The sequence below is a fragment of the Eutrema salsugineum genome, unplaced genomic scaffold (assembly GCF_000478725.1).
Source record: "Eutrema salsugineum unplaced genomic scaffold, Eutsalg1_0 scaffold_3, whole genome shotgun sequence".
NCBI classification, from domain to species: domain Eukaryota; kingdom Viridiplantae; phylum Streptophyta; class Magnoliopsida; order Brassicales; family Brassicaceae; genus Eutrema; species Eutrema salsugineum.
In genome coordinates, this window is record NW_006256756.1 from 2843602 (window position 1) to 2859384 (window position 15783).

Below are 15783 nucleotides of genomic sequence, written 5' to 3' on the forward strand. Positions count from 1 at the left end.
ATTTTATTATGAGTTTTCAGTTCAAACCGATTTACAATAAGTGAATTAATTTATATCTTTCATATATTTATGTTGGCCTATTTAAATTTTCAGTGTAGAATGCTAACAAAATCTAATCTTAATTAGAGTAATTGAGAGTCTAGATAATAATTTTCAGCTATTGAAGTATCTGTATTATTTCCTATAAATTTCGATCGTTAGTTATATTAATACATTTTGCTTAGTAATTTTAGATACCGTATTTATCCAATTTGATTTTTTTTTTCAATTTTTTTAATACAATAGTACACTTTGAGCAGAATGTTTGCACTAATATTCCATCAGATTCCGAAAATATTAATATTTGCAAAAATATTTAATAAATACTATATTATTAAGATTTCGACTAATTTTCATGAAGAATCAAATCCATCATTTTTACTTTATTTTGAGTTAGAAAAAAAAAACAGTTCAACTTGCTTGAAATGTTTTTTTTACACATACCAATGAGATGAATAAATTTTATAACGCTTCGGCTATTTCTATATGAGGTAAATTACTAGTTAGAACCTTAGACGTACTAGAAGTGGCTAACTTTTATTTGAACAACATGTTCAGGGCTAACTTTTATTTGAACGACATGTTCAGCTTGTTATATAAAAAAAAAATGTTCAGCTTCTCCAATTAGACTACATACATCTGTCTTCTATTTTGTTCGACGAATATTTAGTTTGTTTAAAGACTTAACTAAGGTTATAGTTTTTTGGTTAAAAACTTAACTAAGGTTCTAGTTTTTTGGTTAAAGACTTAACTAAGCACATTTACAGAATGGTGTTCTTCATTCCTTCACGCTTGTCCATGTGATCATATCTTATATATCAGCAAATCACTTTGTCACGGAGCGAACTGATATCACCATTATTCTAAAACACTACTTAGTCTACACATAATCTCACAAAAAGTTAACATTTAAACCAAAAAAATAATAATAATCTCACAAGAAGACAAAATTATGGCTTCATTAGGCATTTGTTGGTTTTAGATTTAATTTATTTTAATCCCAAATGGATTGACTAATAAAATCATTCCGTATAAAAAGGGTTACAACTAAGAAGATGGACTAATAGACAACTATTGTTTGGATCTTTATTTTTATTTTAAAGAAGAAATATCTCAATCTTATTTTCAGAGTTATAGCGCTGCCTCAAAGTATAAGATGGTTCAATACAAATTTAACAGCAAAGTTAAACTCGATGTTGCATGTGGAAAAAACAAATTATGATTCGTCTATTTCAAAATCTTAATAATATTTTCTGAATACCTGTGCGGCCAATTGCAAGTTTGAGAAGACAGCCATGTTTAAGATGATTAATATGGACAAATATTAAAAAAGTTGTTAGATCCAATTATATTCTATATATATATATATATTAAGGTGTTATATAACGACAAAATCATCGATGGTATTTTCTTTCGAATTATATATTTCGTGAATTATATGAATGAGGGATTTAAAAAATTATACTGTTTTATCCGTTTTCTGAATAAATTATATAGGTTTAGTTATCAGAAAATAATAATTTAAGTTCGTGTATCAGTGGTGTCTGTTTTATATTATTAGGGTTATAAAATAAGATCGAACATGCCAAAATATATGTGGTTCACAGGTAATAGGGATAGGAGAGATCTCGAATTGAATTATTCCTTCGACGGGCTTGTAATAATATGATAATCAACATGCCAATCATTAATTCTTTACTATAGAACTAGGTATTTAGCCTGCGACTTGCGCGGACCAAAAATTTTTAAAAACAAAAAAAAAATTTTATGCTATAAATTAAAAATAATTAAAACAACTATTTAAAACATAATTTAATTAAGATAAATTCTAGTTTTTCGTTTCTTATTTAACTAAAAAGGTAAACAAAATTTAAAATTAATTACTTAAAAATACTTTATAACGGAATAGTCCACAAACTAATTTAATTAAAATAAATTCTAGTTTTTCGTTTCCTACTTTTTCCTTTTCATTATTTTTTTCTTTCTTCTTCATCATTTTTTCCTTATTCTTCTTTTGTCCATATTTTTTCTTGTTTTTTTTTCATGTCTTATTCTTCATTTTTTTTCTTCTTCCCATATTTCTTATTCAAATTTATCATTCACATCTTTTTTTTTATTATTTAACACATTCATCTTCTTCGTCTTCTTCTTTTTTTTTATGGTTTATTCTTCTTCTCCTTATGATTTTTTTTCATATTACGTACTCTTCATACTTTTTATGACTCTATATCTTTTGAGGTTGAAAAAAAAAGATAAATACATATTTCAAACTTAAAACTCTCCATAAAAGTGTGTTAATTTATTGTTAGATAAGAAAACTGCATTAACTTTTTTAACTTGCTCCTTTCGAACAATCAAAACTGTTTCGGGGTAATCAACTTTAAAAAAGAGTTTAGACATATATACCAAAAAAAAAATTTTCAAAATTTCTTAATTATGCTAATAATCAAAATATCAAAAATTAAACAAATATCAAAATAAGACTTTAAGTAAAATGGAGTCTCCACAAAAGGGTTGTGACATTCACGGTCAAAGATTTGCAGATTTTTGTATATAATTTATCATCGATTTCTTCACATTGTTGTGCTAGAATATTTATTTGTTACCATATTAAATAATTTTAAAAAATAAAGAAAATACAAAATTAGATGGAATTGAATCCTTCCAACATACAAACTTAAGAAAACTTAGAGTTTTAGCTACTTAAACATAAATTTTACATCTTTTGTGAAACTTAAGCAAGAGAAGTTTTACTCTGATCCAGAAACAACATTTTATAATTAACAGTTCAAACTCAATTGGAAACACATGAGATGAAAGCACTCCACACGAAAAAGATTTCAGTCGGAGAAACGTGCAAAAGATCAAAGTACAAATAGTTACCTTTTTTTTCTCCTGTCTTTGCCCATAAGTAAAATAAAGGAACCAGAAACCAATATCAAAAAATATCCCAACACTGGACATAAGAGACAAACACACACACAAAGCTCATTCAAATAAAGTGATGTTCGAATAAAAAATAGTAATTTTGTTCATGTATCATCATTATTATCAATAGAACTAACTTTGAGAGTAAGAATATGCCAAGTGGACTAACATTTTTGCTGGATCTAAACTCCTTGTTAGCTTGTTTTCTTTTGTTATCGGCAGCGACACGTGGGGTCTTGGATAAAACACAGACCACCAGGCACCATGTTCTGCACCTTGTTCACCGAAGCTTCTTTTGAACTGTTATAAATTTAGGATTCATCAGATCAAATAATAATCCATAATCAAATGATTAAACCTATGTTTTTGTATGTGTTCTTTTAAAGTTTCATGTACCTTCTAACAGTTCAATCAGCTTGGCAACCTTCACAAGAACCAGGTGAACTCACGTTCATTGTCATGAGGGATTTCGACACCGTATGTCCTATAGACCATTCTGAATCGTCACCAAGAACCTACACCACAAAAAAGAATACATGATCCTTTTGTAATAATTTTTTAAAACATATAAAACGCTTTTATCTGACTCCAAGAACTGGTTCGGTTCATGACTATAATCTATGTCTTCATCACCAGCAAATGAAATCTGTTGCATCGCAAGATGAAACAATAAAACGGGAGCACCTAAGAAAGAAAAAACAAAAACAATCAAAACTTAAAACAGATAAGAATCAATAAATAAAAAAGGTTCGACTCAGCCCCAACTAATAAAAGAGAAAAAAAAGTGCACCAAAACTGGCTAATATATAAAACATAAATATGATAGATAATAAAAAAATCACAAATCTAAACCTAAAGCACAAAAAAGAAAATAAAATGTTACCCTTCGGTATAGCAGTAAACTAAACAATCAACGATCAAGAAAGTCTGGCTAAAACACCACCTCCTAAACAGAAAAAAAAACATCAAACGCTATTATTAATAAGAAGAATTTATAAAATATAAATATAATCTAACTTCTAATATACATCAGAACAAAATATATTCTTGAAAGAGCTATAAAAGGGAAGACACAAGGTATCGCCTAATATATATAAAATAATGTAGATCTACCTGAGCTAACAGAAACAAATATAAAACAAAAATAACAACCGAATAGAAAATTAGAAAGCACAAAAACTATTTTTTTAAGAAGTCACAAGATCACTAATGTGAAACACACGAAATATATAGCTTACATGATCGCCAAACATTACAACCGTGTAAGTGAAGAAAAAAATTGGTTGAAAAATCTTTATAATTTATGCAAATCAGATAATTCATATATATTTTTTATTAAAAAAAAATATCCAAGTATTTATCAAGACTTACTTAACGATTAAGGGAGTAACATAACTATATATGATGATTTTTTATTTTTTAATGTTTTTTATAATTCATATAAATATTTTTTTTTTAAAGAAAACAATATCTAAGTATCTATTAAGTAAGATCTACTTAAAGATTTATGGAGTAACATAATTATATATGATAATTTTTGATTTTTAATTTTTTTATAAAAATTAATTTAAATAAAATTAATTTTGTTTTTTATTTTTTTTAAAAAAAAATTGTGATTTTAGTTGTAAAATCGTGATTTTTGATTTGATAAAATCGTAGATTTTGATCAGATTGAGATAAATCATGTATTTTGATTTGATTTAATATTATTACAACTTATATTATAATCGTAATTTTTACTTCGCTTATAATATATATATATATATGATGATTGGTTAAACTTATATATTACGTTTGCCGAAAAAAAACTTATATATTACGTTCTTATCTCCTTTTTTTTTTGAATTTCTGTTTAATAAAGAAAGAAGAAACATGTCGGTAAGACTACAAATAATAGTAGCGTAAAACAATCATAAGCGAAAATGAAGTTGATTTGCTGATATACCGGAAAACAACGTTTTAAATTGAAGTTGACTTCCAATATATTTGTCTTTTAGAAAATTTGACCAAGAGTACTAAAAAAAACTGTGATCGTGTTTTTTCATATAATTTGTTTTCATATAGATATATATAGTACCCAAAAAATATAGTTCACATTTTGCGCTTCAGAAGTTATAATTGATTTGTGACATTAATATAAATAAATACAAATTCAAACGACTACAAAATTCGCATATAAACATTTAGATTATAAAAATAGATATTCATCTCTTAGACGAAAATTCGAATAGTCACGAGGAGATACGCAATTAGCGGAGGGGAATTCGTCTTTGGAACCACATTTGGAGATGTTCAAAAGTTGGAAAAGGTCTGAAGCCTTTGTCGACTTCCTTGAAAATATTATCAACTGATGTAGTCATAGCTCGCCAAGCAAGGAGATTGTCTTTTTTTGTTTGCTAATAAGGAGGACCAATTTTTTGCGGCAATTTAGATACTGATAGAGATTGAGAGATTCTGCTGAGGCGTTCCTAAAACCAAAGATGATGCAAAGCGATTCTTTTGCAATTCGCATTGATGTATGAATGCTATATCTACAGAAACTAAATAATTGTGAGAAATTACACAAAAAAATAAACTGATAATACAACTAGAAAGACTTACCGATACAAGAATGTGGAAGAAAATATGATAAATTGAGAATATTCATTTTTTTTTTCTGTTAGTTCTGTAAACGCTTTATAGTATGATGGTTTCATAGCGTTCTGAATCCTATATATAATACAAACACAGTTATTCTGTCTTGTATAACTCAAGAACATCATCAAATTAATGAACATCTTCTATGAAGGGAAATAAGTAGAGAGATAGATATGAAGGGAATTTATATAATTTTGTTGCAGAAGAAAATGAGAGAGATGAGGCTATTTGTCATCATTATATGGTCCATAATAGTGATGACTCATGAGCCATTTTGATTAATTGTGGAGCTTACCGAAATGATTTATATTATTCGATTGAAGAGGATATATAATTTTCCACTTGATTATGAAAATTATATTTTTTATTGACAAAATTTAGCTGTATATATTTGGTTAACAGAATTACATACCTTTTGAACAATTTAAATTCTATTTAGTCATTTTTTATACTAATAAAAACTTGATGTAAAAAGATAAGTTATTGAGACAATGCCCATCTACCCAAACGCGAGCTCGTCCTGCATCTACCCAAACGTGAGCTCGTGTGTGTGGTTTAACATGAGTTCATTGTTCTCCCCTTTACACGATATTGCATACCCAAGAATTTTGAACCAAATGCTAGACATCCCTGTTTTATATACACTAAAGGATTTCAATCCGAATTTCCAATGTAGAATATTTTATATTTAGCAGAGTTTTTTCAACCAACATTTTAAATATTTATTTATCATTCAAATGAACTATAGTGAGGGGAAAAAAATGAACTATAATTTTGACATATGAGTACATTATATTTGTGGAAACGAATTCATAGCTCTCAAAATCCAGTCTTTTCGACAAAAACTATTCTGTAAAACCCAACAAAAAACTGGGCGGAGCAACTTGTCAAAAACGGTGATCAATACGCCAAAAAGACCAGCTAAAAGTGCAAACGTATTACATGTGATTTCTAGAGATGATTCTCCAGTCGAGCTACAGAAAAGGCATTAGTATATCCGTTCGAAGACCCCATTTTGGAATTCAATATTTCGTAGACCATCTACTTGTAAGATCCAAGTTTTGGATGGTGTGTGACACACAAAGATGACGTGGACAGAAAAGCATTACTGGGATGACAGACTGATTGAACGACTCAAAAAGATTTCGTGAGAAGCAAGCAGGATCGCAACGAAAGGATATTTGGAAGATCGGATATTGAAGAATCATAGAAGATCTCAACAAAAGGAAAGAGTATATTCACAAGCTGTGGAGCGCAAGGTGGTATATATACTGGAGTCTAATCTAGGGAACGGGTTAACACTTTTGAGAGATTATTGAAAGAGTTCACATGAAAACTACAGAAAGCATTAGGGTTCTTGGTGAGTGTTCTAAGTGAGTGAAGCACAACTGTTGTTGTGTTAAACTTGGGTAGATTAGGAATTGGTCAGTGTCGAGTTGCTGAGTTAAACAAAATCATGTAATACTGATTAAACAGATCTTGAATAGATTGTCTAAGCGATTTCTAATAAAAAACAAAAGGTTTTTTGCATTTCCAACGTGTGCTACACAAGTCTCTGTTTCACTTATTTTACATTTGGTATCAGAGAAGAACTCCTTAGGCTTAACGCCTTCTTACAGGTGGAGGTCCTGCGGACGAAATGGAGACTACCAAGTATATCGCTGTGCAGAAACCACTGCGTCTTGATGCTGGAAATTTTGGTCACTGGAAAGCTCGCATGAGGCATGTCATCCAAGGAATTGACGAGGACGCATGGACTGCAGTGGAAGAAGGGTGGACTGCTCCAGTTGTTGCTACAGTCGATGACAATGGAATCACAAAGAAATATCCTAAACCAAAGAACACATGGACAGATGTTGAGAAGAATGCTTCGAAATTCAACTCGAAGGCCATCAATGCTATTTGTGAAGCAGTTGAGTTGGATGAATTCAGTCTTATTCAAGGGTGCGCATCTGCTAAGGAAGCATGGGATATACTGGTGAATCATTTCGGAGGAAATACGAGTGTGAAGCGATCAAGACTGGATCATCTGGCTTCACAATTCGAAAATCTCAGAATGGAAAAGGATGAGTCGATCACCAGTTTCACTACAAAGATCAGCACTCTTGCAAATGAAGCGTTTGTTCTCGGGAAAAAATACAAAGACAAAAAGCTTGTCAAGAAGCTTCTCAGATGTCTACCACCCAAGTATGCAGCTCAGAAGACGGTGGTAAAGTATTCCATGGATTCAGATGATATGAAATTTGACACTCTGGTTGGTGTGCTCAAGGCCGAAGAATTGGAAGCTACTGCAGATGAAAAAGCCAAACAGAAAGACCTGACATTTGCAGCTACGACAGAAAATGACAGAGTGAGCCAAGTGGAGGAGCAACTAAGTCTGTTAGCCAAGAACTTCAACAAGATGCTGAAAAGGGTAGAGAAAGGACAGAACAAGTCTTCCAGGTTTCAGAAAACTGATTCAGACAGAGGTAACTCCCGCAACTTCCGTTCTGACGGGGATAGAACAGGTAGAAAAAAAGATCTGCAATGTCATGAGTGCGAAGGTTATGAACATTTCAGAAATGAATGCCCACTGACTAAGCGGAAAGAGCTTAAATGTACTGAATGCAGAGGTTTTGGCCATATGCAAAGTGAATGTCCAAATGGATCAAAATCGAAAGAAAAATCACTTATGGCTTTGGGAGAATCTGAGTCTGAGAGTGAAGAGGAAGAAGATGACAAAAGTCAGATGCTGAATTTTGTTGCATTTGTGGCGACTGGCGAAACGAACGATAAGGAAGAGACACAACAGGTTATGGACTCAGAAAGTGAAGATGAGGATGTGGAGTTTGATGCCAAAGTTGAATACCGGAAACTGTATGACAACTGTGTTCAGCTGAGCAAAGACAATCTTCAGTTGGTAAAGGATAAGGCAATGATGAAAGCGCAGATTAACATCCTTGAAATGGAAAAAGATCCGGTTGAGGATGTGTTGGAGAAACTTGAGAATATTAAAGATGAAAAACTCAACTTAGATGTTCTGAAAGCTGAAAAGATCAAGAATCAAGAACTGGAGATCAAACTTGAAAATTTGAGGAAAGTTTGCAGGCTAGAAAAAGATAAGAGCATCAATCTTCAGTCTCAACTAACCGAAAATCACAAAAAGATAAGGATTCTGAATACAGGTGCTGAGAACCTTGATGAAATCCTATCTATGGGTTTACCTCCCAAGAAGAACTGGGGTCTGGGATATGAAGGTGCTGTCGGGGGAAGTGGAAGTTCATATGGAAACATGTCCAACTTTGTCCATGGAGGTACATCCAGAAGTGAGCTTACCCAAGTGGAACCTGAGCATCCCGCAGAAGGTTTTGTTCAAGTTAAGGAGAATCACCCTCGAGCAAATCATACTCAGAAGTCGCACCAAGGTACGAATGCCAATCAGACTCCTGAGAAGCGTGCTAAACGTGCCAAACCGTGCTGTTTTTTCTGCAAGAAACCAGGGCACAAGAAATTTAGATGCTACAAGTTCAGGAACAAGGTGAAGAAGGTCTGGATAAGACATCTATGTTACTTGGAGCCCAAACAGTGGGGAAAGATGTGGATTGCGAAAAGGGATCTGTATGATGCTCCGATAGTTGAGAATGCATGTGTTGAATTAGTGTGTAATCTTGCACGAATTCAGTTCGAAGAGACCAAGCACATAGCAAATGTGGCTTACACGTCATCTGAAGGACATGTAGGTGATGCTTGGTATTTTGATAGTGGTTGTTCACGACATATGACCGGGAATTGTGACCTGTTTGACACAATCAGCATTGTTAAAGCTGGTAATGTCACATTTGGTGATGGAGGACAAGGAAAGATACAAGGAGTTGGGAACTTGGAGAGAGACGATCAACCTCAACTTCTGAATGTCTTTTATGTCCGCGGGCTCAAAGCGAATCTCATCAGTGTGAGCCAATTGTGTGACGAAGGGCTTAAGGTCATTTTCACCCGAATGGATTGCAAAGCAGTGGATGAAAATGGAAATATTGTTCTTCTGGGCATCAGGTCAGGGAACAATTGTTACATGTGGAGTCAGTCGGATCAATGCCTTTCAGCAAGAGAATCGCATTTGGAATTGTGGCACAAGAGACTTGGTCATATGAATACTCATGGACTAAGTCGACTTGTAAAAGCTGAGGCAATAAGGGGAATACCTGAACTAGATGCACCAAGAGATAGTGTGTGTGAAGTATGTAGCCGTGGAAAACAGATTAAAGTACCACACAAGGCAGTCTCTGAAATCAGGTCAAAGAAAGTTCTCGAACTCATCCATATGGATTTGATGGGTCCTGTTCAGACTGAGAGCATAGGAGGAAGAAGATACATTTTCGTGCTGGTTGATGACTTCTCAAGATTCACCTGGGTGAGGTTTCTGAGTGAAAAATCTGAAGCAACAAACAGCTTCAAGATCTTGGCTCTTCAGCTCAAAACCGAGAAAGGGAACATTGTGCAAATTAGAAATGACCATGGAGGGGAGTTCCAAAATGAGTTGTTTGAACAATTCTGTAACAGCCAAGGAATCAGACATCAATACTCTGCCCCAAGAACCCCATAGCAAAATGAGGTAGTTGAAAGGAAGAATCGAACTTTGCAAGAGATGGCAAGAACTATGATGCTGGGTAATAATGTTCCAACAAGATTATGGGCTAAGGCCATTAATACGGCATGTTATATCATCAATCGAGTCTATGTGAAGTAGGAACCAAGACTACTCCATATGAAATCTGGAATGGTCGAACACCAAATGTGAACTACTTTCATGTGTTTGGGTGTGTGTGTTACATACTAAATGACAAAGATAATCTGGGCAAGTTTGATTCCAGAAGTGATGTGGGTATGTTCCTTGGCTATTCAACACATAACAGAGCTTTTCGAGTCTACAATCAACAAACCAGGATGATTTCAGATGCCATCAACGTTGTCTTTGATGATAAAAGCAGTTATTCTGTGGATGGGATTTTCTCTGCTCCCTTGTGTGACACAGAGGTTCATGTGGAAGAAAGCCTTATCGAGGACACCAAGAATGAGGTGACGCAAGATGTAGATGTTCCTGACGAAGCTCAAGTTCCAGTCCAGGTTCATCGAAATCACTCTCCTAACGATCTAATTGGTAATCTGGATGAGAGGAGCGTCACACGAGGTAAGAAGATTGACTTCAAAGAGCTGGCAAAATTTGCTTGTTTCATCTCCCTTGCTGAACCAAGCACGGTGGTGGAAGCTTTGAATGATGAGTTCTGGGTAGCTGCATGTCATGAGGAGTTAGAGCAGTTTGTTCGGCTGGATGTCTGGGATCTAGTCCCAAAACCGTCTCATGTGAATGTAGTTGGTACTAAATGGATCTTCAAAAATAAAATTGATGAAGATGGGAATGTCATTCGAAACAAGGCAAGACTAGTAGCCCAGGGGTATTCACAGATAGAAGGAGTTGATTTTGATGAGACATTTGCTCCTGTGGCTCGCCTTGAATCCATTCGGCTACTCTTTGGAATCGCGTGCAAACTGCAAATTAAGCTCTACCAGATGGATGTGAAGAGTGCATTCCTCAATGGGATTCTGCAGGAAGAGGAATATGTGGCTCAACCTAAAGGCTTCGAGGATCCACAGTTTCCTGACCATGTTTACAAGCTGAAAAGAGCCTTATATGGGCTGAAGCAGGATCCAAGAGCATGGTATGAGAGACTCACTCAGTTTCTTCTTCGTGCTGGATATCTGAGGGGAAGTGTTGATAAAACCTTGTTCATTAAAGATGAGAGGTCTGAGCTTCTGGTGGTTCAAATTTATGATGATGACATCATTTTTGGAGGAACTCACCCAGACCTAGTGAACACCTTTGTCAAAACCATGACAAAGGAGTTTCAGATGAGCATGGTTGGAGAACTGAATTATTTCCTTGGACTTCAAGTCAGGCAAACTAAGGATGGGATTTTCGTGTCACAAAGCACTTATGCTCGGAACCTGGTCAAGAGATTCGAGATGGAAACCTGCAAAGTTGCTAAAACTCCGATGAGTACAACTAGCAAGCTGTCAAGAGATGAAGAAGGCGAGAAAGTGAGTGAAAAGCTGTACAGGGCAATGATCGGAAGCCTACTTTATCTGACAGCCAGCCGACCTGACCTGTGTCTCAGCGTTGGTCTGTGTGCTCGTTATCAAGCATGTCATCGCCAGTCACACTTGTCTGCTGTCAAGCGGATCATCAAATATGTACGAGGTACGCTAGACTATGATCTGTTTTACTCCACTGAGACTAACACAAATCTTGCAGGTTTTTGTGATGCAGATTGGGCAGGTTGTCTTGATGATCGGAAGAGCACATCTGGGGGATGTTTCTTTCTGGGTAACAATGTGGTCTCATGGCACAGTAAAAAACAGAATTGCGTCTCTCTTTCCACAGCAGAGGCGGAATACATTGCACTTGGAAGCTGTTGCACACAACTTTTGTGGATGCGACAAATGCTGGCTGACTATGGTACTCAAAATGACCCTTTTCTTGTGCATTGTGATAACAAAAGTGCCATAGATTTGACAAAAAATTCAGTGCAACACTCCCGCACAAAGCATGTAGACATTAGGCATCATTTTGTCAGAGACTTAGTTGAGGAGAAACTTGTCGTCATCAAGCATGTAGCATCTGAGCACCAACTTGCGGATATCTTTACAAAACCTCTTGATCTCAGTACTTTTCTGTATCTTAGAAAGGCATTGAGAGTCTGTGAACACTAAACTCATATCTGCATAAGTGATTATTGAGGTGTATATTTTTTATTGTACAGTTTTTATCAGTGTTAACACCTCTTGTTGAGCAAGTTCTGTGTCAGGTAATGCTCTGTGTGTAGTCCAGGATGTGTGCAAGGATGATACGTTGCCATGATGAGCGTCACTCATACCGGATCGAGATGCTATCATATTTCAGTTCTGGCTATGATTACTGACAGGAATGGCTGAACATGGATATGGGCTAAGTGTCATGTGTTAAGGGGAGTAACTCTATGCCAGTCTAGGGTCGATTCCAGGAGTGTGTGAATGCGCATCAACTGAGGGATGGCAGCACAAATGATAAGACAGTGACAACAACTAGGACACAATCCACTAATGCTCAGTGTTCTCTTTTCAAAAAAAAAAAAACAATGGGAAAAGGGATGTGTGAATGCTCCTTGGCTAAGGGTACGCAGCACATGCACTATGTAACACACTGTGTGGCCAAATATGTCCTTGTTGTTGTCATGGCATAGTACCCTCTGAATCCGGTGGAGAAGTGGACACGTGACTCACCTATCTCATACCCGTGTTCCACACAAACGTCATTCCATCTGTCACGTACCCTTGGATAGCACCGGGACACTTTCTGCTCAGAATGAGTAAGGTGAAAGCCCTTCAGCTGGAGGATTGGCTGCCTTACTTGCTCACGAGTTGATTTCTTTATTTTCCTTCCAATCTGTCACCATTGGTAATCACCTCTCCCCATGTGAGTTGTACATAAGTGTGTCTTTTTCCGCATCTATCTTCCATTTTGGTGTTTAAGTGTTGCTGACTAGCTGATGCTCATGGTTCACTCGATCACAGTTTCTGTGTGTTGTCTTGTGTGTTACTCATGTTTGGGTCTGTGTCATTCTGTGGATTTTTGTTTTGGGCCTCTAGCCCATTTTTATCGGGCTTATCTTGTCTACTGAGCTTGTGTTAGGTCATGCCAAGGTTTCCCGCTTGAATATATACTGTGCTGACGTTTGGTGTGCCATCAAACCCTAACCGTGTGCGACTCATTTCTCCTCAATTCACACCTTGTCAATCTCTGAGCTTCATCAATGCCTCGCCATACGCGATCTCAAGCTTCCAAACTGATGGAGTCTGCGAATGCGGCCTCCCGTCGGGAACCAGAAGACAATGAAACCATTGCCTCCGTTCTTCGCCGTCACTCTGCTAAGAAGAAGGAGAGAAAACGCCATGGCAAGTCTGCAGTCGTCGTGTCTGATGATGAGGATCGCAGCTCGGACTCCAGTCACTCCTCTCATCCTCCGCCGCACTTCGAAGATCCTGCAGATCTGTTCTCCAACCCCTTTGCTGAATCAGGTGATGAAGAGATGCTTGATGGGTCCGGTGATGAGCGAGAGGGTCCTCCTCACACCTATGTCGATTCCGAGTCTCGCTATCGCGCTAATCGCAAGGCAACACTGGCTCGCGACTGCATGCACCTGGAGCTCGCTCGTCCTCTTTGATACTCTCGCGACAACTTTGCTTCCGCTGCAGCTCGTGAGATGTATGATTCCATCCGTCTTTGTTCATTTGGAAGATCGGATATTGAAGAATCATAGAAGATCTCAACAAAAGGAAAGAGTATATTCACAAGCTGTGGAGCGTAATGTGGTATATATACTGGAGTCTAATCTAGGGAACGGGTTAGCACTTTTGAGAGATTATTGAAAGAGTTCACATGAAAACTACAGAAAGCATTAGGGTTCTTGGTGAGTGTTCTAAGTGAGTGAAGCACAACTGTTGTTGTGTTAAACTTGGGTAGATTAGGAATTGGTCAGTGTCGAGTTACTGATTAGACAGATCTTGAATAGATTGTCTAAGCGATTTCTAATAAAAAACAAAAGGTTTTTTGCATTTCCAACGTGTGCTACACAAGTCTCTGTTTCACTTGTTTTACACTACTGAGGACAAACATCCAAGTCAAGAATTTCTTCTTGTGAGGTTTTACTTTTAATTGGCTTTTGGTTTTGATCCGTCGAATAAACTTCAAATAGCTAATTCGATTTCTTCATTTTTCATTTTTTAAATAGTGAGTCAGTGCGTGCTGACTTTTAATCAAAGACACCAGCGGAAAACTTGTTTGGAATTGTTTTAAATAATTATTTATCAATATAACCCTCATGCAGTCATGCTGGCTGATTTATTAGACTTCAAAGTTCAAATCGTACGTAGCTGACTAATTTATAATTAAATATACTATTTTCACTATTTTATACTCTTTCTTATAGCCCATTTTTCGTACGTACGTGTTACTAGCTGCTATAGATACACTAGAACATGCATATTGCTATATTGTTAAGTAGATGGAAGGCTCTTTATACAAAATTAATTAATTAATAGTACTCACATACTTTTTTCTTTTATTCTTCAGACTACAATTCGCAGAACGTGAATTCATGTCTGCATGAACGAATCCAATACTCACGGACCAGATATAACGAATTAAAAATACTTTCCCCTACTTCTTTGATAAAACGAAGCAAACATAAAATGTAACACCGAAAGAAAACGATTCTTTTATCATCAAGACAAATGAAATAAATGACAACACAAACCCATTTCTTCATGGATGAGGAAGATCCTCATCCACATGCACCAATTCAAATAAGAGAAGATAAAAACAAACACACACACACAAGGAACACAAATTGAAACTCGACCACATTTCATGCATATCAATAAGTTTAGGGCTTATCGATTTTTATATGTAACGTTTAAGGAATTAAGGGCATTGGAAGCCACGTGGAGCCTTTCTGCTGCAGACGTTGAGTAGCAAACTGAGGTTGATCGGAAGGTTAATGTTGATGCCGAGAATGCTAGCTTTAAGCGCGGTGCAAAGACAAACCGCAGCTTCAAGATCGACCAAACCGTCAATGAGGCTGCAACAAGGCTGAACCGGAGGAGCACCTAATGTCACATTCAACAAGTTAAGCGCGTTAACACAAACACCGAGCTTCAGGGCATCTTTTGGGCATGTCTCGATGGCAGGAGCGCTTGGGGTAGGCTTGGGTTTGTATGGCGATGGTGGATAACCGGAGCGGCCGGCTTCGGTTAGGGCGAAAAAGAGGATGTTCAAGGCAAGGAAGATGGCTAGGGAGTTTCTAAGAGCCATTTTGCTTAGCCTTTAAAGAATTTGAGTGTTGTTATAAAATGTTTGAGAGTGGTGAAGAAATTGAGAGTGTATAAGTGGGTATTTATAGGGTAAGTAGAGTGGCTTGAGTCGAATATTTAAATGAGTTTTAAAGATCGTATTACTTTTGATTATTCAAATACAACTTAGGGTTATAATATTGATATGTAGGTAAAACAAAAATGATCAATGTATGTATGTGTTCCGACCATGTGGTTAGCCATAGTCCCTAGGGAATTTTAGCTGGCGATCTGAAGTAAGAGTTTGGAACGAAGTGT

General features: G+C 36.0%; 2 protein-coding genes across 2 annotated transcripts; one reads left to right on the forward strand and one right to left on the reverse strand.

The window, feature by feature from the left end:
• Nucleotides 1-7243: 7243 nt before the first annotated feature.
• On the forward strand, nt 7244-10183 carry LOC112085161. Its single transcript, XM_024154194.1, has one exon. It carries the CDS (start codon nt 7244-7246, stop codon nt 10181-10183), a length of 2940 nt encoding a protein of 979 aa, XP_024009962.1.
• A 4848-nt stretch (nt 10184-15031) lies between these two features.
• On the reverse strand, nt 15032-15534 carry LOC18014759 (putative lipid-binding protein AIR1). Its single transcript, XM_006396684.2, has one exon. It carries the CDS (start codon nt 15485-15487, stop codon nt 15098-15100), a length of 390 nt encoding a protein of 129 aa, XP_006396747.1. The 5' UTR covers nt 15488-15534; the 3' UTR covers nt 15032-15097.
• Nucleotides 15535-15783: the final 249 nt, after the last annotated feature.

Coding starts and splice junctions, on each gene's coding strand:
- LOC112085161 (XM_024154194.1), top strand. CDS start 7,244: ATGGAGACTACCAAGTATATCGCTGTGCAGAAACCACTGCGTCTTGAT.
- LOC18014759 (XM_006396684.2), bottom strand. CDS start 15,487: ATGGCTCTTAGAAACTCCCTAGCCATCTTCCTTGCCTTGAACATCCTC.